The 27,492-nt window shown below is 38.1% G+C and overlaps 1 protein-coding gene across 3 annotated transcripts in view; it reads left to right on the top strand.

Moving 5' to 3' along the window:
* The window catches only part of GRM1 (glutamate metabotropic receptor 1), a 432,450-nt gene that overhangs the window by 381,855 nt on the left and 23,103 nt on the right, over positions 1-27,492 (top strand). For all 3 annotated transcript variants that reach the window (XM_028103377.2, XM_028103378.1, XM_028103379.1), the window contains exon 7: positions 7,027-7,957. In XM_028103377.2, the coding sequence (XP_027959178.1) occupies positions 7,027-7,957 (931 nt within the window). The remainder of the gene's footprint in view (positions 1-7,026; positions 7,958-27,492) is intronic.

Genomic DNA, 27,492 nt, shown 5'->3' with positions numbered 1-27,492 from the left:
TTGGGGCTTATCTCATACCTGGTAAAGAACTTCTATCCTATTTTAAGACATTAAAATACAAAAAACATTTTCAAAAGATCCAATATGTTATAATAATGGAACTCAAAGTCATATATTTTATTCCCTAGAGATCTCCCATTGTGGGTATATTTTTTGCCCACTGCCAAATGATGATCATCATTGATTTAAGGCTCTTTGAGTGAGTAAAGCATAAAAAAAATCCTCTTTCACTATACTTAGATATTTAATGTGATTATCTTTCTAAAGTATTTAATCTGTCATCCTTCACATGCATAAAAGTCACGTTAGCGTTCAAATGAGTTGAGCCAAGCAACAACTCAGACTGCCCTTTTCTAAAAGCAATAGGCAAGTGGTTACTTTTGGATCATATATTTGATTATTGTGCAAATCTTATGTTTAGGGTCTTTCGGAGTACACATCTCTGATTTAGTTTATACTTAGTTTCAATGACACCTGTCATTTCTGGATTCCTTTCAGTCTTACACATGAATGGACAATGAGGTCTCATTTGCCACTCATTTGGTGCCATGTCAGGCTCAGAGCAAGTGTGCACTACATGGCAATGTGTTGTTGGTTGTTGTCATGGTAGCAGTAGTTGAGAAAAGAGAAAACCCACAGGCAGAGAATACCAAAAACCAGTAGAAATACTCAGAGGAGTAAGTGCATAGCCTTTAAGTAGGTGTTTTGTTTTCACAGGTGGTTTTTTTTTTTTACTGAATTTTAGTTAAAATGAGAAATCATTCTTCTTTAGGAAATGGTGTTTTTTACTGAAGGTAAAGCTTGTTAATATGCATAAAATTATTTTATGAGATAGTTACTTTCCATATATTCTCCAAAGGTTCTAATATTAATGAATAAAAACATGTTTATAAATGTGATATTGTTTTCATTAGAATATATCGTTTGTTGGCTATAAAGAAAAAAATGGTATACTACTTAGAGGAAGCACGTTCTGAAGCTGTTAATAAGATTCTCATATTTTCTTCTTGGGAAAATGTACATTTTAATTCAGCATTTAAATTTCACTCTATTGCTTACAATGCATAAACAGGGATCTCTTCTGCCACGATATAAAACTTGACAGTAGTTTAACAATTTATGAACCAATTATATGTAATCTGATGCTACTTTTTTTTTAGATTTTATTTATTTATTTGACAGAGAGACACAGCGAGAGAGGGAACACAAGCAGGGGGAGTGGGAGAGGGAGAAACAGGCTTCCCGCTGAGCAGGGAGCCTGATGTGGGGCTCGATCCCAGGACCCTGGGATCACGACCTGAGCCGAAGGCAGACGCTTAACGACTGAGCCACCCAGGCGACCCTGTTTTTTTAGTCTCTTCACATGAAAAATAGACAGGGGTGACATTAAAGTTGAACACTGACCATGAAACAGAATTTCTCCTTGTAGATAATTGATATTAATGTAATAACATTAAAGAAAGCATTTTGATGATGCTTTATTGATTATGAAGTATTATTGTAACTGCTATTAAATGTCCAAAGACCTTTTGGGTAGAGTAACTGTGGACTTTATTTCCTGATTCATATTAAATTTGTCTTGGGAAATTGGGAAAAAACCCAGTATTAAATTGTCGCTTCCTCCAATGCATTTGGATCTTACAAGTGAACCAATATTTGTTTAAAAAATTAGGAGTAACTTCCTGTACCTCAGATCGGAGTTACTACTACTTCTCTTAGATTTTGCTCAGGAATTTATAGTCTGATAGCTCTGGATTCTCTGGGAAATGGACTTGTCTGATAGCTATGAATTCTCTGGGAAAACTGTAACCACAGATACTGCCAGGTCCCTGTTTTCGAGGCTTTAGATATAGTATGCACAACTCACATAAAGGCTTTTGCTTTTGGTTGCTGGGGGTCAAGTAGGGCCAGGACAGTCATTACCACTATTTGACGGTAACTCCCACTCCTTCCAGGCTTGTGATACCCAAACACATCTGGCGGTTTGACAACTCTTTAAACCTCAAATACAGGACAAAAAAGTACATTACATATTATATTATATATATGGACAATATGGATATTACAGCAAATTCTCTCAAGGAATCAAAGCTAACACTTCTCAGATTTAGGATGTTTAAAAAAAGTAAAAAAGAAGGAAAGGAAAGAAGAAAAAGAAGGAGAAAACAAAGCTGGTTCAAAATAAATGATCAGTCCCTATCCTCGGGTGACTGTTTTGGGTGGTCCTGGACTGTCATTGAAAAGTCTGGTTTCCCCATAAGGAAAAGAATCTAGGATCTTCACAAGAAATAAAGCAATCACAGTAGAGTTGTAAGCATATTGTTTTGGGGTGTTGTTGACATAATGCTACTGTTACAGAATACTTACATCTCCTAACATAAGCATATTTTTCTTCATTTGTGTATAGTACACTGTGTAGACTAGGCTTAATTTACAGCTAGGCTTGGACGCCTCTGATTATCTGTGGAGATGCCTGAGTACCTACCTCTCTTTGGCTCTTGGCTACATTAAGGGGACTGATATTTATTATATGCAGTTTCGAGTTTGAAGCTCCACTAGTAACAACCAAAATCAGTTTGTTTACTGATGGATTTCAGCTGGCATATTAGATAGGCTTATTTGGCCAAAAGTCATTAAAAGACTTCACTGGGAACTTCTGCCTTGAGCTCTTGGTTCAAAGATGAAGTGTGCCCTTGTGAGAGTAAGGATCTTAGAGAGCTTGCACTGGGATATCCCTTTGCCCCTTGGTGCTTACCTGCACTGTCTTTCTCTTACTATATTATACATTTTGCCTTTAAGTAAAAAACATTACATGAGTATGTTCTATGAATCTTCTGAGTCCTTTCAAATATCTGAACTTGTGGGATCTTTGCATATACAAAAATATCATTATTGGAAGTGTGAGATATACCTAACAATAGCTTGATATAATTGACTTTTGAGTTAATGATTGTCTAGTAAAACATAGGTTTAGGCAAATACTTATTACTAGTAAGGAGATCACTAAAGACAAACTCAAATTTATATAGTTTTAAATCAGTAAAGAAGTATGAGTAAGAAAGAGTATACAAAGGAAATAGGATATATGTAGGACTCTTCTTCAGATGATCTTGCACAGAAGACCATTGTATAGTCATCAGCTTGCTATAAACTTCGTCAGTAAACAGTCAACTTCCATGTGCTTTCAGCTTCTGGAGGCTCTCTGCAGAACCTCAGTTTAAAATCACTAAGGGGTGTAAACTTCACCAATATAAAGGTTCCTTTTCATTTGTCCAGAGGGCTGGGAATGAAGACAGCCTTGCATAATTTAAATTCATGAGTAAGTGTTCCACTGAAAATGTTCCCATATCACTAGATTGACCACTTGGAATGTGCTAAGACCACAAAATCTAATCATATTTTAGCCTTTGTAAGTATTGTGGCTTTTCAACAGAATGCTTCAACCCATCTGCAAAATAAACACACTGTTTAAACTAGTACATATTCACAAACCATAGAGGGGGAAAACTGTATACAGTCCCTTTGGAGTAACTCAGAGGTTCTTTTGCAATTGTTTCAGTTAATGCCTCCACCTTTACAATTTGTCCTAATTGATTTAATTACAAATGAAGCATGAACTGGCCACATCTGCTATCCTGGAAATGTTTCCCCAATAGTGTTTAATTTTGTGGCCAGTGTGTCCCTACTGAAATGAATTCTTTCATTTGTTCCATCAGGATTTTAGCCAATGCCTGGTAGATATTTTATCTGGTACTCTCAGATAGCCATTCTGGTTTTGTCAGACATTATCTTCATGAATCTTACAACACAGTCATGAAATTTCTGGAATTTCTTTTAAGAACTTCTTTTCTGGCCACATTTTGTATATCTATAATTGAATACTTGAACTTCTTCATGGATTTGTTACTATCATAAATTATTTGTTTTATATGAGATACTTTTGTTAGGATTTTTAGTCAGAGCAGTCTGCTTAGCAGGATAATCTCTAAAATATTTCTATTATATTTCTAAGTATTTTTATAGTATCTATAACTTTTACAGTACCTTTTTTTTACAGTGAGCCTACCACAATGAGCAATGGTTCTTTGTTATGTGCTATGCTGTTGAGTTAATACATCTAGATTATGGTGTATCATTTTCATATTTACACAAAAGATTTATGATAATCTAGGTACACAGGAACCATGAGAGACAATGGACTCTGAGAAACAAACTGAGGGTTCTAGAGGGGAGAGGGGTGGGAGGATGGGTTAACCTGGTGATGGGTATTGAAGAGGGCACATTCTGCATGGAGCACTGGGTGTTATACACAAACAATGAATCATGGAACACTATGTCAAAAACTGATGATGTAATGTATGGTGATTAACATAACAATAAAAAATTTTTTAAAAAGATAATCAAGGGTGCCTGGGTGGCTCAGTCGGTTAAGCGACTGCCTTCAGCTCAGGTCATGATCCTGGAGGCCCGGGATCGAGTCCCACATCGGGCTCCCCGCTCAGTGGGGAGTCTGCTTCTCCCTCCAACCCTCCCCCCTCTCATGTGGTCTCTCTCTCTCATTCTCGCTCTCTCAAATAAATAAATAAAAATCTTTAAAAAAAAAGATAATCAATATGTTTATGTGCTCTGTTCCAATCCATCTTCCTATTTCTGTGAAGTCTTTTATCCATAGGGATTCTGGGGCTAACATATTCCTTAGATAATTTTTTTAATTATACATAATGTAGGTATTTTCATGACTAGAGTAGCTATAATTTGATCATCTGTAGGGAACCATAGTACATTTTGTCTAGAAGTTAATCTTACCTATTAAAATTGTGGGTTTTGTGTCACAGAGAATAGTGTATCCTTCTAATAATAATCTCAAAGTACCAGTTGTCGGTTGGGGCATAAGATTGTTAAAGATTTTCACCATTTCTATGGTTTTATTAAACCAATTTATCTGATGTTCTCTTAATAGTGAGATTACTGGTGGACATAAAGACACCTATATCAATAAAAAAGAGGTATTGCTTCCCTTGGGAGTTCAGAGGAAGGACAAGGAGTTCTTGGGTACCAGTGTTTGCCATGGAGTTAAGTCACTGGACAGACTTCAAGTAGTAGTCCTGAATTTTAGCTAATGTGGGACATTGGTTCTTTAAATGACACTTCTGTTTGAAGTATCTATAGGTTTCCTTATCTACAGGTTCCCAGATGATAGAGAATAGAGGCTCTTTTGGTTGTTTTACCTAAAGATCCACAACTATATTGATTTCTGGCTTATTTACTTTTTAACTATATTTAGAAATGTCTAATCACATATTGGATATTTTCTAAGTTAGTAATTTTACATTTTAACATTTTTTTCTGTTTCGTTCCCCTAATTCAGGTCTGAGCCCATTTACAAAAAGAGAAGGTATAGTTTTTCTTGTCAGGTGTTGAGTCTACCTCAGAATTGTTTGAAGATGTCATAAAGTCTATCTTTTTATTTAGTTTATAATTTTGCATCTTTGTTGAAAGAAAAGCTTTCAAAATTGCCTTATGTAATGCATTTTCTATTTTTTAAACTTTATACCACTAAGTTATTTAAATCTTCTGTTTTCTAATCTGCTGCTTTAAAACATTTTACTCCATGAGGCTAACAATTGAGTTAATTGGTACATATCTGCAGTGTACGACAATAAGCATCTAATAAAAATCCTGAATTTTACAGAAAATATTTTGCCTGTATCCCTGAAGTTCAGGAAAATCATTAATTATAGCTCTTCATTTGGCTCTAGACCAGGGTTTTAATTTGACTTCCATAGATCTGACTTGTGTTTTAGAAATATAAAATGTAGTATTCTTTTCTAATAAAAACTCTAAGGACAGACTAGCTCATTTACAAAACCAGGTAAAGTTGCATAGAAAAAGGAATGAAAAGAGGGCTAGCTTTCAGAAGATTATAAAGGCCTTGACAAAGACTACATTGGAATTTGAATTTTATTTAGGGAGGTCAGGATGCCAACTAAAAAAGTTTAGTATTGACTATTCAGTATTTTATCTCTTTCTTTGTTTACAGCCCCTCTTAAATATTCTAATTCATTGAATATGTTCTATCAAAAGCCCCCCATAATAGTTCTTCTTATTCTAAATTATCTATCTAATCATTTTCCTAAAATTTGCAAGGAAATGAGAAGATTTAGGATTAAAATGTGACTTTTTAGAGGAAGCGGAAGTTCTCCCAGGACGAGGTTGAGACTTTGACATAGATAAACTCCTGACACACAAGAGAGAGGGACCACTGTGATCATTAAGACTGTGTGCTTGTGAATGGCTGGATCTCGTTTATTGCCTTGAGTCTGTTCCTACTTGGGTGATTATCAGAAGCAAAGGTTGACACTGACTGATTGGCTTGCAGAAATCATGTTTGTTGAGGGGAGCTGGTGTTGGGAGAAAAGATTATTTTTATAGGCTCAAGTATGTCACATTAGTCTTGTGATGAGATCAGGTTTGGGAATACGATTGTCTTGATAAGACAATGGTGTATATATATTAGTGTAATAATGAGACATTTAAAAAAATAATTAAAATAACACAAAGTGTTGGGTGCCTGGGTGGCTCAGTTGGTTGAGCAACTGCCTTTGGCTCAGGTCATGATCCCGGAGTCCCAGGATCGAGTCCAGCATCAGGCTCCGTACTCAGCAGGAAGTCTGCTTCTCCCTCTAACCCTCCCCCCATCTCGTGCTCTCTCACTCTTTCTCTCAAGTAAATATCTTTGAAAAAAAGAAATAAAATAACACAAAATGTGGAAGATGTGAACATAGCTATGTCTCTGATAACTAGTAAGCAGTGTTATTATTGATCAGCAGAAATCTTGGATTTTAAAACTATTTTTCTTGGGATGGTGGGGTGGCTCAGTACGTTAAGCATCTGAATCTTGATCTCAGCTCAGGTCTTGATCTCAGGGTGGTGAGTTCAAAACCCACACTTGGCTCCATGCTGGGTATGAAGCCTGCTTGAAAAGAAAAAATTAAAAAATAATTAAAACTATTTTTCTCATTACAGGCTGTGAACCTATTCCTGTGCGCTATCTTGAGTGGAGCAACATAGAATCCATCATAGCCATCGCCTTTTCCTGTCTGGGCATACTTGTCACCTTGTTTGTTACCCTCATCTTTGTGCTGTACCGAGACACACCAGTGGTCAAATCCTCCAGTCGGGAGCTCTGCTACATTATCCTAGCTGGCATCTTCCTTGGTTATGTGTGCCCTTTTACTCTCATTGCCAAACCTACCACCACATCCTGCTACCTCCAGCGCCTTCTGGTTGGCCTCTCCTCTGCCATGTGCTACTCTGCTTTAGTGACCAAAACCAACCGAATTGCACGCATCCTAGCTGGCAGCAAGAAGAAGATCTGCACCCGGAAGCCCAGGTTCATGAGTGCCTGGGCCCAGGTGATCATTGCCTCAATTCTGATTAGTGTGCAGCTAACCCTGGTGGTAACCTTGATCATCATGGAGCCCCCCATGCCCATCCTGTCCTACCCAAGTATCAAGGAAGTCTACCTTATCTGCAATACCAGCAACCTGGGTGTGGTGGCCCCTCTGGGCTACAATGGACTCCTCATCATGAGCTGTACCTATTATGCCTTCAAGACCCGCAATGTGCCCGCCAACTTCAATGAGGCCAAATATATTGCCTTCACCATGTACACCACCTGCATCATCTGGCTAGCTTTTGTGCCCATTTACTTTGGGAGCAACTACAAGATCATCACCACCTGCTTTGCAGTGAGCCTCAGCGTAACGGTGGCCCTGGGGTGCATGTTCACTCCCAAGATGTACATCATTATTGCCAAGCCTGAGAGGAATGTCCGCAGTGCCTTCACCACCTCTGACGTAGTCCGCATGCATGTTGGCGATGGCAAGCTGCCCTGCCGCTCCAACACTTTCCTCAACATTTTCCGAAGAAAGAAGCCAGGGGCAGGGAATGCCAAGTGAGTTATCTGACCCAGCTTTACCTCCCCCTCTCTCTTTTCTCTTTGCTTCTCTATTTGACTAAATCATATTCTTCCATTTCCGCAACAGTTTTCATTTCCTTTCTTAATCTTTTCTCCTTTTTTCCAAATTTCACATTCTCTTGCAGTAGGAATACTAAAGATCTTCTTTGTTTTCATTCCTTTGAAAAAGCAAGGAGCATGAAGTGACAACCAGCTGAGCATATCCTTATTTTTACCTAGAATCTTCAGCTTCTTTTCTGCTAATAATTTTTTCCTTTTACATGTTTCCTCACCTTTATGGAACATCAACACTTCTCTGAGGTCTGGGTTTGAGATGCAAACTCTAGTTCTAATTTCTAGTTTAAACTATGCTTGAATAAAGTTCTGAGTTATTTTTATCACTCTGGAGTCTCAGCATTACTAATCATGGGTTGGAAAGAAGGAAATTAGGCACCTGGGGAAATTTGACTATTTCATAATTTGAGTGCAACTAGCAGTAAGTCTGTCCTGGAATAAGTTCCCTTAAGCAACTGTCCTACCATGCCCCTCTTATTTATTGAGCATTAATGGATATTGTAATAAAGATGTTCCATAATGCTACACATGAGTTGTGCTACTTCTACTGCAAGGTCACAACCAGAATGGTTTGCTTCTGAGCCATAAAGCACCAAAAGAAATAAGAAGCTAAATAAAGGTGAGGAGCGCCACACTGACACGGATCCTTGAAGTTCTAAAGGTAACTGAACCATCCAAAAATTCCTCAATTTTCCCCATTAGCAGCGCTAATTTTTTTAAACAGTCCTTTAAAAATGAGGAATTTTAGTACAAATAATTGTAACATATACTTTGTTGTATATGTTTTTCACCCACCTGAACAAGCCAGCAAGACAAGGGGAATAGGTGTTATTTTCCCCCATTTTATAAGGGAGGAAACTCAGTCACTGTGAAATTCTATGACTTGTAAGTGTAATTCTATTTAGTTAGATAGTCTTTGCCTAGGTCTTAACTGGTATGAAATTTCTCATCTTACCTTATGTCAAAAAATGTACGTGCCTTAAACCTCTGTGTTTCATATCTTTACTTGCCAAGCAGTACCATGGGCATCTTTTACAGAAATCATATAATTGGTTTGAGGATCAGATGAAGGAGTCTATGGGAAAATATATTTTTTAATCCATGGAATTACTATTTCAAATAATAAATAATTTTTTCAGTGTTAAGGATTAAGATCATAATGCAGGCTTACTCATTGCTGTATCCATTTCAAGTTCTAAATAAAACACTGATAGTAAAATTTGCTTGGTCATTTTTTTCCCTTGCCAGGCTTTTCATGCTAGCCAGCATGCCATCAGGAGCAGCCCCCTGGCAGAGATTCATCAGTAAGCATGAAGGCAAATGAACAGTGCCATGAAATGAGAAAAAAATAATAGACCATAGCCACAGAGTCCAGATGTAAAATGGCATAATAACAATTTTCATTAAGAGGGAGGGAGTGGGAAGAAACAGTGAGAAAGGAGAAAACACTCTTTAAGCTGGAATGTTTGTAGACACTAAGAGATTTCCTTTGTCCCATGTCATATGGCTTTATGAGGGTTCCATTCCACCACCTACCATTATGCACCTCCATGTTTCTGATTTTTCTGCCTTTATTATGGTTCTTCAGAAACTTTCACGTGATTTTTGGTCATGGTCATTTCTGAAAGCTGTTCTAAACATTTAATGAAAGAAGAGACCTATGTGATTGGATATCTTGTCTTGGTACCCAAGGATATGCATTTATGGAAGCTCTCCCAATGATTTTATATACACTTGTGCATAGAACTCCATAAGTATCTGTCCAAGAGCAGTGACTGATGAATATAGTACACAGTGCTTGCTGCTGGGATAAGCGGGTGTTACTTTACCAATGCTTAACAACCCTCTTGCAGCCAGGCATTATTGTACATTCTGATCATCTTCTTGTACATGGAACTTCTTTCCTTATAAGCCTGAGAATATCCTTTTCGCTATTATGAATTTAGAAATCAATTTTATTTGAGATCCTGCTTTTAAGAGAGAAATCAGCTTGTTCTAAATTGGATTGGTTTTCTAGGAAGTACTGTTTAACAATAAATTGCTCATCTATTAGCTATAATTTATCAGTACTCTCAGATTATTATGGTAGGAAATATACTTCTAATTAATAGCCTGCAGCTTTCTTAGTATGATCTGTAGCTTCTGCAGGATGTCCCACACAGCTGAGCTGACCCACAGAGAGCATTTGAGGCTAACCTTCTATGGAACACAGCCACTTATTTACTTATTTTTCTCATTTATTCTTCTGTGGCTTCTCTTATAACTCTCTATGAGACTGTAATTTTAAAATAATAATAATCTCAGTGCCTATGTTTTTACCTTTTTTATTGCTGTTTTATATGTTTCTGGTTTGTCTCCAAACTTACAAAAACCACAACAATCTAATATTTTTCTACAGCAACTAAAATCTAGCAGAGTTTTGCCAACTGGAGCAAAGGGGCTGAAAACTCTGGAGAGCACATCACCCAATGAGTTTATTACCATTCTGGATGTGTAATTCCTACGTTTATGGTGCACTGAGGGTGTTCGGCAGTCTGCATATGTAGCTATAAACACACAACAGCTGCCGTAATGAAGAGCTTCCAACTGATCTATCAGCTTGAATATTATCGTGAGGAGTTGCAAGCTGACTACATCCTTGTAAGAGGCTGTTTCTGAGATACTTAGGAGGGATGACGTTGTGGGTCTGTTTTTGCAAAGTTTTCTGCAGTTTTTTAATTTAATTCAAAAGTCTGGGCACTTGCTTTACATTTTCTGAAATGTAATTTAGGAGGAGTTTAACCAATAAATTGGGTGTTTGGGTTACCTACAGTTAGATGCCCAGTTAAACATAATCCTACCCTGGAAGATCAATTGAATAGCATAATTGCCTTTGACATCTCTAATTTCTTTAGCTGAAGTAACTTAATGTATTCTGATAGGAAAATATTTAAGCTTAACCTAACACAAAGACAGTGGTAAAATTCTCTTTCTTGGCAATGGAAGAAATGTAGAAATTCCTAGGCATTCATAATTAAGTAAATCATTTAGATCCAAATTACTTATCACTTCCTTTTAAGCAAAATGAGTTAACACTATGCAACTGAAAAATTAAAATATGTACATGACATGCTTCTTTTAAAAAATAGATATATTAATGCAAAATGTCAAGCTAACACTTCTAGTTATTTTCTGGGTAAATAACAAGTGCCAATCTAATGGCACATGGAGCTGAAATGTGATGGTTCACCACTATGGCCTTTTGCATGCAAAACTAAAAACAATTGCAATCACAAAAAGGCATTAGATTGATACAAGGAAGTAATTTTAAAACCTGGGTTCCTAGGGACACATGGGTGGCTCAATAGGTTAAGCCACCAACTCTTGGTTTTGGCTCAGATCATGATCCCAGGGGCCTGAGATCGAGCCCTGCCCCTGTGCTCCATGCTCAACCTGGAGTCTGCCTGAGATTCTTTCCCCCTTCCTCTCCGTCCCCCTCTGCCCTCCCTACCACTTGCAGTCTCTCTCTTTCAAATAAATAAAATCTTAAAAAAAAAGAGCCTAGGTTCCTAAATAAATAAAATATTATTATGTTCTTGCAATTGTTTCTTAAGCATTTGAATGTATGTTTCTACTGACTGCAAAAGCTAAGTGACATACTAAATGGAATGATGCTCTGAGGAAATTTTCCTCTTGGTCTGCTAGAGAAACATTTTTTGTCCACAAGTAGAGGTCACTAAGCCTGCAGCATTCATGATTATGCCCTGGGTATGCCTTTTAATTTGTCTTTCTTTCTTTGATTATGAAAGGAAATATGATAAGGAGCCAACAGACATGACAATCAAATAGAAATAACATGTTTTCTTTCATAGAAAGAACTCAGTCATTATTGTAATAAGCTTGTAAATGAGAAAATCTGTCATTTTGAAATTATTTTTCCTGTAATCACACAATAAATGGCTTTAAAGTATTGTAAAAAAATGAAAGTATTGTAACTATTCCCTTGTTTTTAAAGTAAATATCAGAAGATTTTATCTAAGTACTTGTCATAGAATTTTACTACTTGATAGTAACATTTATGGATGATCAACTGTTTGATCATTCATTTATTCAATCAGTCATGTTTCAACAGTAAGCTTAAAAGCACATAGGTACTTGATGTGGTGCTAGGTACTATTCAGGATAAAAAAAGATATAAGAAGCAGGCACTGACTGTACTAATCTTGTGATATAGTAAGGGAGACACACAAAATAGAACTATACTGGGTTAGGTGCCATAATACCACAATATAACATTTTGAGTGTCAGGGAAGAAAGAGATTAGGTCCAGCTAATGGAACAGTATCTGCTGAAGGATAGGACAAAATTTCTTAATAAAAGTGGCATTTGAACTTGGCCTGAAAGGATGTTTTTCAGCAGGAGAAACTGCTATGATGAGACCATTTTGCATATCATGTAAATAAAACTTTAGAAATGTGAATGCATTTTCTGGCCACACTTTGGAATCTGGTATGAATGAAGTACATGGAGAGGTGTAGTGGTGGTCAAATTTGTCCTACAGAAAGAGGGCAGATTATTGATCATAATTGATAATAATCAATGTTCTAAGAAGCAGCTTAGGTATTTTTTATATAAACTGCAATGTGCGTTAAAGATTTTTGTGATGTTTTATGGTCATGTGTAAGCTTTATGGGAAGAGACTGACTACCGAAAGACTAGTTAATAAAATGACAGTTTAAAAATAAGAGTTTTAAAATAGAAAATCAAACCCCAGGTATGAATATGAAAAAGTTTTTTGAGCTTGATTCATTAGAGCTGGATTATTGGTTTGCAGAGAGGAAGGAAGAAATAAAAACTAGAATACAGCTCTCATGATCTGAGCCTGTGTGACTGGAAAAATACTACAGCGAGCATGAAGGTAGAATACAGATGTAGAACTGGGGAGATGTTGATGAGCTGGGTTTCAGACTTATCAATTGAAGATGCAGTAAAGGCACGCTGAATAGAGGCAGCCATAAGTTGTTTAGAAATTTAAGTCAGGAGCTCAAAAGAGAGGTCTGAGCCAGAGCTCTAGATTTGAGGCTTAATTGTCAGAATGTTTAAAGTGGCCAAAAGAGTGGTTATGACATAAGAAAAGAAGAAAGTAGGAGGAAGAACATTAGGAACACTTGCACTTGAGAGAGAAGATAAATAAGGAAAACCTGAAGGCAATAAACACAAGGGAATCAAAAAGAATGGGGCAAACAGGAGGACTGCAGTATCCTGGAAACCAAGGAGGAGACTGTCTTAGTCAGCTTGGGTTGCCATAGTAAAATCCCACAGACTGGGTGCTTAAACAACAGACATTTATTTTCTCACAGTTCTGGAGGCCAGAATTCCAAGATCAGAATGCCAGCATGGTTGATTTCTGGTGAGATCTCTCCTCTTGGGTTGCAGATGGCTGCCTTCTAGCTGTGTGCTCACATAACTTCGTCTCTGTGCAAGCATGGGGAGAGAGAGAAGGAGAGGGGAAGAGGGGGGAGAAAGCACTATCTGGTCTCGCTTTTTGTAAGAGCACCAAACCCAGATGAGGGCCCCACTCTCAGGGCCTCCTGGAACCCTAATTACTTCCCAAAGGCTCCACATCCTAATGACATCACACTGTGGGTTGGAACTTCAATTTAGGAATTTGAGGGGAACACAACCATTCAGTGTATAACAGACTGTTCCAAGAAGATCGAGCTTGGGATCCTTGGGCTCCTCAAGCATGGAGACTATGGTTATCCTTGAGTGGCTTCAGTGGTGTGATGTGGGTAGAATTTCTATTGCAATAAGTTGAGTTTGGCATTAAAGGAACTTAAGATTCTAGATAGTATTTAAGGAGGGAGGAGTGACATAAGAGAGGAGATATTTAAGCTTGTTTGGATCTAAGAAAGGAGCCAACAGAGAAAGAAAAATTAAAAATAAAACAGATCAGGGGCACCTGGGTGGCTGAGTCAGTTAAGCGTCTGCTTTCAGCTCAGGTCATGATCCCAGGGTTGTGGGATCGAGTCCTGTATTGGGCTCCTTGCTCGGAAGGGAGCCTGCTTCTCCCTCTGCCTGTGGCTCCCCCTGCTTGGGCTCTCTCTCTGTCAAATAAGTAAATAAAATCTTTAAAAAAATAAAATAAAATAAAAAATAAAACAGACCATGTGGTTTATGCTGAGCCGCCTGACCCAGACCTGTGCCATTACAATACAGTCATTCACCATTTATTGACAACTCTGTGACCAATGAAGCATCAACTCTGAAGAACATGTTGGTTATGTTCGATACTGGTTCTCACTTAGCTACATGTGCGTTGCTTGGCATTAAAAAAAAAAAAGATGAAAAAAATCAGGCTGGAAATTTATAGGAATTTTAGTTAATATCCAAAAATACAGCCCTTGTTAATGATTTTATCAGACCTCTGGACTTACCAATATTGAGTGTAGGATTTGAGAAGGGACATAGGAAGGAAAGTCTGGAAAGTAACATGTGCTTTCCTGGAACGATTGGCGGAGCTAGAGGATTCATGGCTAATAAGTAGCAGTTGTTTGTGGAAGAAAGAAGGATGTTGTGGATCCAGAGACAGACTCAGCTGGGGCTAAAGCAGATAACTTTATTCAGCAGGGATTGAAAGGAGCTGGAAATCCTTGGATCTCTCCCTGACAGCCAGTCATAGTGCTTGAGCCTGCCAACATGAGACATTTTACTTGGTGTAAAGACTTATGCCCCCTGAAAAACCAAGCCAAAATGCCTTCACTTCCTAAAAGATGTAACATTCTGTCACCTGGAAGCACATTAGCTGTAATTTAGAATGAAAATAGTAAGTCAGTATGTCTGTCACATGTGGAGAAGTTGCTGCTGTGAGGGACCAGCTGCAGAGGCCATGGGCTTACATGTGGGGAAGGGGTGCACAACGGGACAAAGAGGGATGGACACAACTTGTCCCCCATCAAGTGCAGCAAATTTGCAGTCACCATTGTTTTCTTGTTTTTTTTTCTCTTGTTAATAATATGCTCGTTCTGCAAATAACACAGAAATAGCTCCTTTAATACTCATATTTTATGTTTTCAAGTACTATACTGAGATCATAAGGTGCAGATTATGTTACAGCTTCAAAGAGAACATAGTTCCTTTTGAATATAGGTCACCTTTTATATTTCTTTCAAATTCAAATAAACTTGCATGACTGATCCATATTAAGTTCCTAAATGTAATATTTTATCCTCATATGTTAACAGTACATAGTTTTTAAACTTAATTCAGAATATTTTTTTAAAAGATTTATTTATTTATTTTACAGAGAGAGGTGAGGGGCAGAGGGAGAGAGAGAAACTTGAGCAGACCGTGCTAAACGGGGAGCCCGACCCAGGGTTCGATCTCATGATCCTGAGATCATGACCTTGAGATCACAACCTGAGCCGAAACCAAGAGTTGCACACTTAACCGACTGTGCCACCCAGGGGCCCCTGAATTCAGAATATTCTATATGAATATCCATAATCGCCCAAGAGAGGTCCATATAACACAATTGTGCAAAAAACTAAGACTTGAGAAGCTCAAGCCATTTTTATAAGAGAAAGAGATGGGACTAAAATCATTGTGGGTTTTTTTTTTTTTGATAAAACCATCACTCTAATAGCTGTTTATGTCTGCTACATCAATAATGTATATATTCATTCATGCATTCAATAAAATGAGTAAGACATGTAGACTGCCCTGAAGAAGTTCATGATTTATTGGTATAACACACCATTACAATAAAATTGGGTGAGTGGGAATGATAGGAAATGATATAGTGTGGTGATCCAGGTGGATGTGTAAATTTAGAGTCAGAAGTTTATTGAATATATGCCCCACTCTATGTAACAGTCACCTGTTAAATGAAAGAAATTATTGGAAGACCCACTGGAGACCCTCAGGCTGAACCTGGCCATGGATATTCTCAGATCATGAGAACAGAGCCTATAGACTCACTAATTAGAACCTTTAAGCTGCAAGTTATAGAAAGCAACTTAAGCTAGCCTAAGCAAATTTATTTTCCATTTGTATAAAATAAATGGGAAAATATAGCACATAGTAAAATCTCAATAGCTGTTAGCTAGTGACACTGAAATTTTGAAACTAGGGGACGATGTATGGAAGTTTATATACTAGCGTAAAACTTTGCATTACACCATCCTGTAAAGAGAGTTCTGAAAACTAGTGGTGTGCATCATCATTATAATTAGTTCATGATATCTATGCTGTGTAGAATGGAGGGGCATGTATCTGCTGAAAGTGGAGACATGCAAGTTTGTCTTAGTGTGAGATGTGTGGGGGGAAGGACACCCTGTTTGACATGGCTTGGCAACCTGTCCATACTTGGCCACGGCTAAAGAAAGATGAGGTCATTTGCATTCCATCTGTTAGTGCCCAGCGTAAAGTGTTACCTACTCTAAAGGGAAGCAGATCATGTGAGCAACGTGTTTGTAAAGCTAGTTCAAGAGCAAAAACATTAACAGCTTGCAGAATGAAGAACATAAGAAGAAGAACGTACCAGCGGATTTGTAAGCTTCAGATCATGAGAAGACAGCCTTAGGCTCCTTAATTAGAACTCTCTGGCTGCAAATTATAGGAGCCAACTTAAGCTAGTCTGAGCAAAAAGGAGTGGGTTATTTAACAAAGAATATAAGGACTACTTTCAGGTAGTAACAAGATTTGGAATGCTTCTGGGCCATATGGGGGATTGGGCTCCTGAGGAGAAAGGTCTCAGTGTCACCTCCTGTCTCCTCCCTGCTTGCCTCCTTCATCTTCTCCTTATAGATCTGCTTTCTCCATGTCATGGGCCCTCACAGTCCATCCAAGGACAACCATCCCAGTGCTCCTGAGTTTACATGCTGTTATAGATCCAGCTACCCAAAGAGATTTCTTTCATTCTCTCTACCCATGTGGCTCTACATAACAGAGAAACTGGTGGGCTAAGCCTGGATCATATGTCTATCTCAGTTTAAAGATGTGAAGGACAATCATTTATCTATACAAAGCATGAGTGATTATTCCAAATTCTAGTAGGTATGCCAATGGAGGGGAAAGAAAACGTCATAGCTCTGACACAGCATTTATTATAAAGGTATGCTGTATAGAATCAAACAAATTTAAAAAAAAGACCTGTCTTTACTACCTTTATAAAGAATCCTGGCTATAAAATGCTTCTCAGTTGCCTCAAGATGAGCAAAGAGGAGGGGGAAAGGTGTTTTGTTTTGTTAAAGGAAAATAGATCATTAGGACATTGTCTTCTGAATGAATTAAAATACATATAAATTACAGTCCAACAATAAAATATTCCTTATTATTAACATTGGTTAACAGAATAGAAGAAGAAAATGATATGACTATAATTGAATTTTGTTTCAAGAGGGTAAATGAAACCTCCTATAATTTAAGGCAACTTAACAATATCCTCTATGCAAATTTTCTTCAAGATAAATGAGGAGTCCCCTGCAAATGAAATTAAGCCAACTCCCTAGCAATTCTGCTAAGTATATTGAAAGTCAACTGCTTAAAAGAAATCAGTAAGAAATATTTTCCTGGGATGCCTGGGTGGCTCAGTTGGTTAAGCGTCTGCCTTCGGCTCAGGTCATGATCCCAGGGTCCTGGGATTGAGTCCCCCATCGGCCTCGTTGCTCAGTGGGGAGCTTCTCCCTCTCCCTCTGCTGCTTGCCCTGCTGTGCTCCCTCTGACAAATAAATAAATAAAGTCTTAAAAAAAGAAATATTTTCCTTTCCCTGATTTCCCAGCTATAAAAATATATAGTTACTTTGCTCCTAGTAAATTCTCTCAAACACTGTGGGAATTAATATCATTTTCCATTTTGCACTGCTTATGTTATTTGGCTTAGACGGCTATGGGATGGGGAGTGGGAAAGTGTTAACAAAGAAAAAAAATACATACGTGATCAAAGTAAAATAGAAGGATTTATGACCATAGGGCAGGGGTAACAGTGAGGAAGCAGAAGGGATGGATCTATGTCACTAGCCAGCTCTATGACTTTAGCCATTGATTCTGTCAGTGCCTTATTGCGAGCTTTAGTATTTCAAGCCATTTTAGTAAAGTTTTCATAATTCAGTCCTTTGCTTAAAAAAAAATATGGAGGGCTTACTACTTTATAAACTGTGGACAATTTACCGGTGAAGACATATTGAATGGTCTATGACCCCACAGAATTTTGAATGGAGCAGAGGACACCAGCAAGAACCCTGACAATGACAATGTGGCAGTGTAGTCCTAGGACGGAGGAAGGATAGCATGTTCAAGAGACATAATAGAAGGGGCCTCCAGTGTAGACCATGGATGGAGTCAGGTAGGGATCTAAGATAGCTAAGAATAATGGCTGCCGTTAGCTAGACCAAGCAGTGGGTTAAGGTTGGGGAAGGTACAGGGAAAATGTTTAAGGCAGAGGAACCACTATGTGAGAAGATGTAGAGGCAAGAGATACCGCAGCATATTGCGGGGGGGGGGGGGGGGGTGGCGGGGAGGGGATGTTTCCAATAGGGCTGATGGTAATTTCTTACAAAAAAATATTTAGCTCTGAATGTTTAAAGTCAAAAGTTACTCCAGGGCTGATCCTAGTATAAAATCACTTTTGTTCTGGTAGTTAGTATTGTTTCAAGACCTGACACATACCTTTTGAGATTGGGAAGAGAACCACTGATGATTCATTCACTCAACAAATGATTTTCAAGTGCCTAGTATGTGCCCGGCACTGGGACAGTACAGGGAATACAGTGGTGAGCAAAACAGATCCAGCCCCTGCCTTTGCGGAGGTGAAAATCTAGCCAGGAAACCAGACATGGAACAAATAATTACAAGTGTAGTGAGTGTTTGTAAGGATGAATACAGGGTGTTATGGAGTGTCATTAGAGGGATCTCATCAGTCCCAGTGCATGGAGGCTGGCCATGTTCCCGGAAGAAGTATTATTTAAGTAAGACTTCTGAAACAGAGAAAGGGTTAGCTAGGGACAGAGGGGGACTAATGGAGTAGAAGAGTCAAGCAATCAGAATGTAAAGGCGCTGAACAGGAAAAATACTCACAGCTGAAGGAAATGAGGTAATTCCAGGATGCCTAGAGGCAAGAAAGAAGGAAAAGTATGATGAGAAGAAACTGGACTGGTCAACTACGACCAGATCATGTTCTAGTTAGAGGCCTTCGGAGCTTGGATCTTACCTCTGAACCATGGAAATCCACTAATGTCATCCTGCCCTCTGTGAGCCGTGCATTTTACAGCAGGCACTCCACCCTCAGCACAGAGGGTGTGCTGGGGAGCAAGATTCAAGGCTCTGGACTCGGGGAGGAGGCTGTGGCAGAGTCCAGGTGGGACAGTACAGAGGCCTGACCTAGGGATTTGGCAGGTGGCGGTGAAAAGAGAGATCCCAGAGAAATAATTAAGGCGCAAAATAAAAGTAAAAGTGAGGTTGCTCACAAAATTCCATTTTAAGACCTATAAAATAAATGGAGACATGCAGTTGTCTTAGGGTGGTTTGGCTCCAAAGCCTATAAAATTTGAACTGTTACAAGACTAAATGTATTATCACATCTATACCGTGATTGATCTATAAGAGCGGGTGTTGATCAGACACAAAAGCAGAGAAGAGCAGTCACTGAAACAAACATTAGAAATGGTCATGGACCTCTGTGATGTGGAGATGGGTGAAGGGGCTAAAGACCCATGGGCTCTTTGAAAATTTAAGTCCAAACGACAAGATGACCCCTAGAATTAATAGGGTAAATCAAGCTATCTTAGTTTAATGCCATCAAATGTTTAATTATTAAAGCATATAAAGCTGTTCTCAGCCTTTCTGATCCGGAAATTCATAGCTCACATGTTATTTACTACACATATATATTTCCTTTATTCCACAAGAAGAATCCTAGTTTCGAAGGAAACAGGAGATGGTAGAATTAAAATGTCTCAGAGGTATATACTTATGCTATTCCACAGTAGCCATACAAGTGTCCTAGGATAACTGCTAATACTATCACAACCAATTAATTACTCAAAAAGAATAAATACGGTAGTTCACATCTTATCTTTCCATCCCTCCCTTTTAAACTAGTTCTACTGTATCTACATTATCTGAGTATATAGCCATTACATACTATATGTTCTCCTTTTTAACCCTCATTTAATCTTAGTTCTGCAATTAGGGATGGGTTTAATACTTACCTCCAGTCTTCATGATGATGTCTTCCTAGTTATTTTGGTAGTCTGAAGCCCATAAGCTTAGGCCAGAGTAGATTTTTCAGGGATTTACTCATGTGAACAGTCACTGAGTTTTTGCTTATTGAAAACAGTTCATCTACAGTCTTTATATCAAATGTCAGTTTTGCTGGCTATAAAATTCAGGGAGCACATTTTGTTTTCCTAAAGTATCTTCAATATGCCTTTCTAGTTACAGTTAACATAAAACTTTGCTGCCCAAAATTCTGATGATTATCTAATTTCCCTTATAAAACACCTGCTGTTTTTTTCCTAGACATCCAAAAGAAAATATTTCCATTTCCTATAAAGTCTAGTTGTTTTGCTAGAATGTGTCTTCATATTGGTTTTCCTCTGTCAGTATTTTCGGTGTGTAGTTACAAATCTTTTTCAATTTCAGGAAAATTTTCTTGAGCTATATATAATCTTCAGTATTCATTTCCTCTTTTTTTTTCCTTCAAGCATTTCTAATATCTGTATATTGAAACTTTTTCAGCTAACTTCAATATTTACATTTTTCTCTCTAATCCTTTTTATCCTTTCATTTCATATTCTTTTTATTGAGCATAGTTACATAATTACATCAATATGCATAAATTTTAATGGCAATTTGATACATATTAGAAAATTGCATGATATACCCCTGTAACCCACATGCAATCAAGATATAGAGCATTGTCTTCACCCTAGAAATTCTCTCATTCTTTTCTAATCTGTTCCACTTTCCATTCATAGGCAACCACTACTGTAATTTCAATCCTCATAGATTAACTTGCCTGTTCTTGAATTTCATAAAAATGAAATCATACAGTAGGTTTCTTTTATGTCTCCATTCTTTCACCCAACATGAGATTGGTCGGTGTTTTGAATGGATCAAAGTTTATTCCTTTTAATTGCTGATTAATGTTATATTGCATGAATATACTAAAATTTGTTTAATCTAATGTGCTAATGGTCATTTAGTTTGTTTCCAACTGTCGCTATTACACATAAAGCTACAATCAACATACATATACTAGTACTTATGAACATATATTTTCATTTTTTGTAGGTATATGCCTAGAAATGGAATTGCTGGTTGATAAGGCAGGTGTATATTTAACTTATAAGAAACTGCCAAAGAGATTTTGCCATTTTATACTCCTACTAACAATGTATGAGATCCATTTGGTGTTGATAATTTTTCACATTTTAGTCATTCTAATGGGTATGTAGTAGTTTTTAATTATAGTTTCAAATTGCATTTTACTGATGAATAATGACCTCAAAATTCTTTTCATATACTTTTTTGGTCATTTATATGTCCTATTTTATGAAATATCTATCCAAATTCTTGCCCAATTTTGTAAAATTTTTTAATTAATTAATTTTTATTGTTATGTTAATCACCATACATTACATCATTAGTTTTTAATTAGTATTCCATGATTCATTGTTTGCATATAACACCCAGTGCTCCATTCAGTACATGCCCTCTTTAATACCCATCACCAGGCTAACACATCCCCCACCCCCCTCCCCTCTAGAACCCTCAGTTTGTTTCTGAGTCCATAGTCTCTCATGGTTCATCTCCCCCTCCGATTCCCCCCCCTTTATTCTTCCCTTCCTACTATCTTTTTTTTTTTTTAACATATAATGTATTATTTGTTTCAGAGGTACAGGTCTGTAATTCAACAGTCTTACACAGTTCACAGCGTCACCATAGCACATACCCTCCCCAATGTCTATGACCCAGCCACCCCATCCCTCCCACCCACTCCCACTCCAGCAACCCTCAGTTTGTTTCCTGAGAGTTTCTCATATCAGGGGTGCCTGGGTGGCTCAGTCGTTAAGCGTCTGCCTCCGGCTCAGGTCATGATCCCAGCATCCTGGGATCAAGCCCCGCATCGGGCTCCCTGTTCCACGGGAAGCCTACTTCTCTCTCTTCACTCCACCTGCTTGTGTTCCCTCTCTCACTGTGTCTCTCTCTGTCAAATAAATAGATAAAATCTTAAAAAAAAAGAATTTCTCATATCAGTAAGATCATATGATACTTGTCTTTCTCTGATCAACTTATTTTGCTCAGCATAATACCCTCTAGTTCCATCCACGTCGTTGAAAATGGCAAGATTTCATTCCTTTTGATGGCTGCATAATATTCCATTGTATATATATGCCACATCTTTTTTTTTTAAAGATTTTATTTATTTATTTGAGAGAGAGAGAATGAGAGAGAGCACGAGAGGGAAGAGGGTCAGAGGGAGAAGCAGACTCCCCACTGAGCAGGGAGCCCGATGTGGGACTCGATCCGGGGACTCCAGGATCATGACCTGAGCCAAAGGCAGTCGCTTAACCAACTGAGCCACCCAGGCGCCCTATATGCCACATCTTCTTTATCCATTCATCTGCCGATTGACATCTTGGCTCTTTCATAGTTTTGCTATTGTCGACATTGCTGCTATAAACATCGGGGTGCACGTACCCCTTCGGATCCCTACATTTGTATCTTTGGGGTAAATACCCAGTAGTGCAATTGCTGGGTCATATGGTAGCTCTATTTTCAACTTTTTGAGGAACCTCCATACTGTTTTCCAGAGTGGCTGCACCAGCTTGCATTCCCACCAACAGTGTAGCAGGGTTCCCCTTTCTCCGCATGCCCGCCAACATCTGTTGTTTCCTGACTTGTTAATTTTAGCCGTTCTGACTGGTGTGAGGTGGTATCTCATTGAGGTTTTGATTTGGATTTCCCTGATGCCGAGCGATGTTGAGCACTTTTTCATCTGTCTGTTGGCCATTTGGATGTCTTCCTTGGAAAAATATCTGTTCATCTCTTCTGCCCACTTCTTGATTGGATCATTTGTTCTTCGGGTATTGACTTTGATAAGTTCTTTATAGATTTTGGATACTAGCCCTTTATCTGATATGTCATTTGCAAGTATCTTCTCCAGTTCTGTCGGTTGTCTTTTGGTTTCGTAGACTGTTTCTTTTGCTGTGCAAAAGCTTTTAATCTTGATGAAACACAATAGTTCATTTTTGCCCTTGCTTCCCTTGCCTTTGGTGATGTCTCTAGGAAGAAGTTGCTGCAGCTAAGGTCGAAGAGGTTGCTGCCTGTGTTCTCCTCTAGGATTTTGATGGACTCCTGTCTCACATTTAGGTCTTCCAACCATTTGGAGTCTATTTTTATGTGTGGTGTAAGGAAATGATCCAGTTTCATTCTTCTGCATGTGGCTGTCCAGTTTTCCCAACACCATTTGTTGAAGAGACTGTCTTTTTTCCATTGGACATTCTTTCCTGCTTTGTCGAAGATTAGTTGACCATAGAGTTGAGGGTCGATTTCTGGGCTCTCTATTCTGTTCCATTGATCTATGTGTCTGTTTTTGTGCCAGTATCATACTGTCTTGATGATGACAGCTTTGTAATAGAGCTGGAAGTCCGGAATTGTGATGCCGCCAGCTTTGCTTTTCTTTTTCAACATTCCTCTGGCTATTCGGGGTCTTTTCTGGTTCCATGCAAATTTTAGGATGATTTGTTCCATTTCTTTGAAAAAAGTGGATGGTATTTTGGTAAGGATTGCATTGAATGTGTAGATTGCTCTAGGAAGCATTGACATCTTCACAATATTGGTTCTTCCAATCCATGGTCATGGAACGTTTTTCCATTTCTTTGTGTCTTCCTCAGTTTCTTTCATGAGTACTTTAGTTTTCTGAGTACAGATTCTTTGCCTCTTTGGTTAGATTCATTCCTAGGTATCTTATGGTTTTGGGTGCAATTGTAAATGGGATCGACTCCTTAATTTCTCTCTCTTCTGTCTTGTTGTTGGTGTATAGGAATGCCACTGATTTCTGTGCATTGATTTTATATCCTGCCACTTTGCTGAATTCCTGTATGAATTCTAGCAGTTTTGGGGTGGAGTATTTTGGGTTTTCCACATAAAGTATCATATCATCTGCAAGAGTGAAAGTTTGACTTCTTTGCCAATTTGGATGCCTTTTATTTCTTTTTGTTGTCTGATTGCTGTGGCTAGGACTTCTAGTTCTATGTTGAATAGCAGTGGTGGTAGTGGACATCCCTGCCGCGTTCCTGACCTTAGGGGGAAAGCTCTCAGCTTTTCCCCATTGAGAATGATATTTGCTGTGGGTTTTTCATAGATGGCTTTTATGATATGGAGGTATGTACCCTCTATCCCTATACTCTGAAGAATTTTAATCAAGAAAGGATGCTGTACTTTGTCAAATGCTTTTTCTGCATCTATTGAGAGGATCATATGGTTCTTGTTCTTTCTTTTATTAATCTCTTGTATCACATTGATTGATTTGTGGATGTTGTACCAAACTTGCAGACCAGGGATAAATCCCACTTGGTCGTGGTGAATAATCCTTTTAATGTACTGTTGGATCCTATTGGCTAGTATTTTGGTGAGAATTTTTGCATCCATGTTCATCAAGGATATTGGTCTGTACTTCTTTTTGATGGGGTCTTTGTCTGGTTTGGGGATCAAGGTAATGGTGGCCTCATAAAACAAGTTTGGAAGTTTTCCTCCCATTTCTAATTTTTGGAACAGTTTAAGAAGAATAGGTATTAATTCTTCTTTAAATGTTTGGTAGAATTCCCCTGGGAAGCCATCTGGCCCTGGGCTTTTGTTAGTTGGGAGATTTTTGATGACTGCTTCAATTTCCTTAGTGGTTATGGGTCTGTTCAGGTTTTCTATTTCTTCCTGGTTCAGTTTTGGTAGTTGATACATCTCTAGGAATGCATCCACTTCCTCTAGGTTATCTAATTTGCTGGCATATAGTTGCTTATAATATGTTCTTATAATTGTTTGTATTTCTTTCGTGTTGGTTGTGATCTCTCCTCTTTCATTCATGATTTTATTGATTTGGGTCATTTCTCTTTTCTTTTTGATAATTCTGGCCAGGGGTTTATCAATCTTGTTAAATCTTTCAAAGAACCACCTCCTAGTTTCGTTGATCTGTTCTACTGTTCTTTTGGTTTCTATTTCATTGATTTCTGCCCTGATCTTTATTATTTCTCTTCTCCTGGTGGGTTTAGGCTTTATTTGCTGTTTTTTCTCCAGCTCCTTTAGGTGTAGGGTTAGGTTGTGTATTTGAGACCTTTCTTGTTTCTTGAGAAAGGCTTGTATTGCTATATACTTTGCTCTTAGGACTGCCTTTGCTATATCCCAAAGATTTTGAACAGTTGTGTTTTCATTTTCTTTTGTTTCCATGAATTTAAATTCTTCCTTAATTTCGTGGTTGACCCATTCATTCTTTAGTAGGATGCTCTTTAGCCTCCATGTATTTGAGTTCTATCCAACTTTCCTCTTGTGATTGAGTTCTAGTTTCAAAGCACTGTGGTCTGAAAAAATGCAGGGAATGATCCCAATCTTTTGGTATGGATTCAGAGCTGATTTGTGACCTAGCATGTGATCTATTCTGGAGAATGTTCCATGGGCACTAGAGAAGAATGTGTACTCTGTTGCTTTGGGATGGAATGTTCTGATTATATCTGTGAAGTCCATTTGGTCCAATGTGTCATTTAAAGTCTTTATTTCCTTTTGCTTAGATGATCTCTCCATTTCAGTGAGGGGGGTGTTAAAGCCCCCCACTGTTATTGTATGGTTGTTGATGTGTTTCTCCTAATTTTGTTATTAATTGGCTTATTGGCTGCTCCCATGTTAGGGGCTTAGATATTTACAATTGTTAGATCTTCTTGTTGGATAGACCCTCTAAGTAGGATATAGTGTCCTTCTGCATCTCTTATTATAGTCTTTGGTTTAAAATCTAATTTGTCTGATATAATTATTGCCACCCCAGCTTTTTTGGTGTCCATTAGCATGATAAATGGTTTTCCACCCCCTCACTTTCAATCCGGGGGTGTCTTTGGGTCTAAAATGAGCCTCTGGTAGACAGTCCTATCGATGGGTCTTGTTTTTTATCAAATCTGATACCCTGTGCCTTTTGATTGGGGCATTTAGCCCATTTACATTCAGGGTAACTATTGAAAGATATGAATTTAGTGCCATTGTATTGCCTGTAAGATGACTGTTACTGTATATTTTCTCTGTTCCTTTCTGGTCTATGTTACTTTTAGGCTCTCTCCTTGCTTAGAGGACCCCTTTCAGTATTTCTTGTAGGGCTGGTTTGGCTTTTTATCTCTCCTTCTATTTTCAGTAACCGCCTAGATGGATATAGTATTCTTGGCTGCATATTTTTCTCATTTAGTGCTCTGAATATATCATGCCAGTCCTTTCTGGCCTGCCAGGTCTCTGTGGATAGGTCTGTTGCCAATCTAATGTTCCTACCATTGTAGGTTACAGACCTCTTGTCCCAAGCTGCTTTCAGGATTTTCTCTTTGTCTCTGAGACTTGTAAGTTTTACTATTAGATGTTGGAGTGTTGACCTATTTTTATTGATTTTGAGGGGGGTTCTCTGTGCCTCCTGGAGTTTGATGCCTGTTTCCTTCCCCAAATTAGGGAATTTCTCTGCTATAATTTGCTCCAATATACTTCTGCCCCCTTCTCTCTTTCTTCTTCTTCTGGGATCCCAATTCTTCTAATATTATTTTGTCTTATGGTATCACTTATGTCTCGAATTCTGCCCTTGTGATCCAGTAGTTGTTTAGCTCTCTTTTTCTCAGCTTCTTTATTTTCCATCATTTGGTCTTCTATATCACTAATTCGCTCTTCTGCCTCATTTATCCTAGCAGTTAGAGACTCCATTTTTTATTGGACCTCATTAATAGCCTTTTTGATTTCGACTTGGTTAGATTTTAGTTCTTTTATTTCTCCAGAAAGCATTTCTCTAATATCTTCCATGCTTTTTTCAAGCCCAACTAGTATCTTTTAAAATCTTCATTCTGAACTCCAATTCTGACATCTTACTAATGTCCGTATTGATTAGGTCCCTGGCAGTCGGTACTGCCTCTTGTTCTTTTTTTTGAGGTGATTTTTTCCATCTTGTCATTTTGTCAAAAGGAGACTAGATGAATGAGAGAACAAAATGCTAACAGGGTAACAACAACCCCAGAAATATATACAGTAAACAAATCAGAAGACACCTGAAACTGGGGGAAAAGAAAGGGAAAGAACGAAAAAAGAAAAAAAAAAAAAAGAGAGAAAGAAAAAGATTAAAAAAAAAAAAACACCAGAATAGGATCAAATATGATCAGTCTGGTGCATAGATCAGTGCCACACACTAGATTTTGGACTTATTTTGGTCTGTTAGAAGAAACTGCCTCCCAAAATTTTAAAGAATGAAA

The sequence above is a fragment of the Eumetopias jubatus genome, unplaced genomic scaffold (assembly GCF_037043125.1).
Source record: "Eumetopias jubatus isolate StellerSeaLion01/CBP00866 unplaced genomic scaffold, mEumJub1_p1.0 scaffold_6, whole genome shotgun sequence".
Taxonomy (NCBI): Eukaryota; Metazoa; Chordata; class Mammalia; order Carnivora; family Otariidae; genus Eumetopias; species Eumetopias jubatus.
The sequence above is the reverse complement of the archived record's forward strand: the minus strand, read 5'-3'. Positions and strand labels throughout refer to the sequence as shown.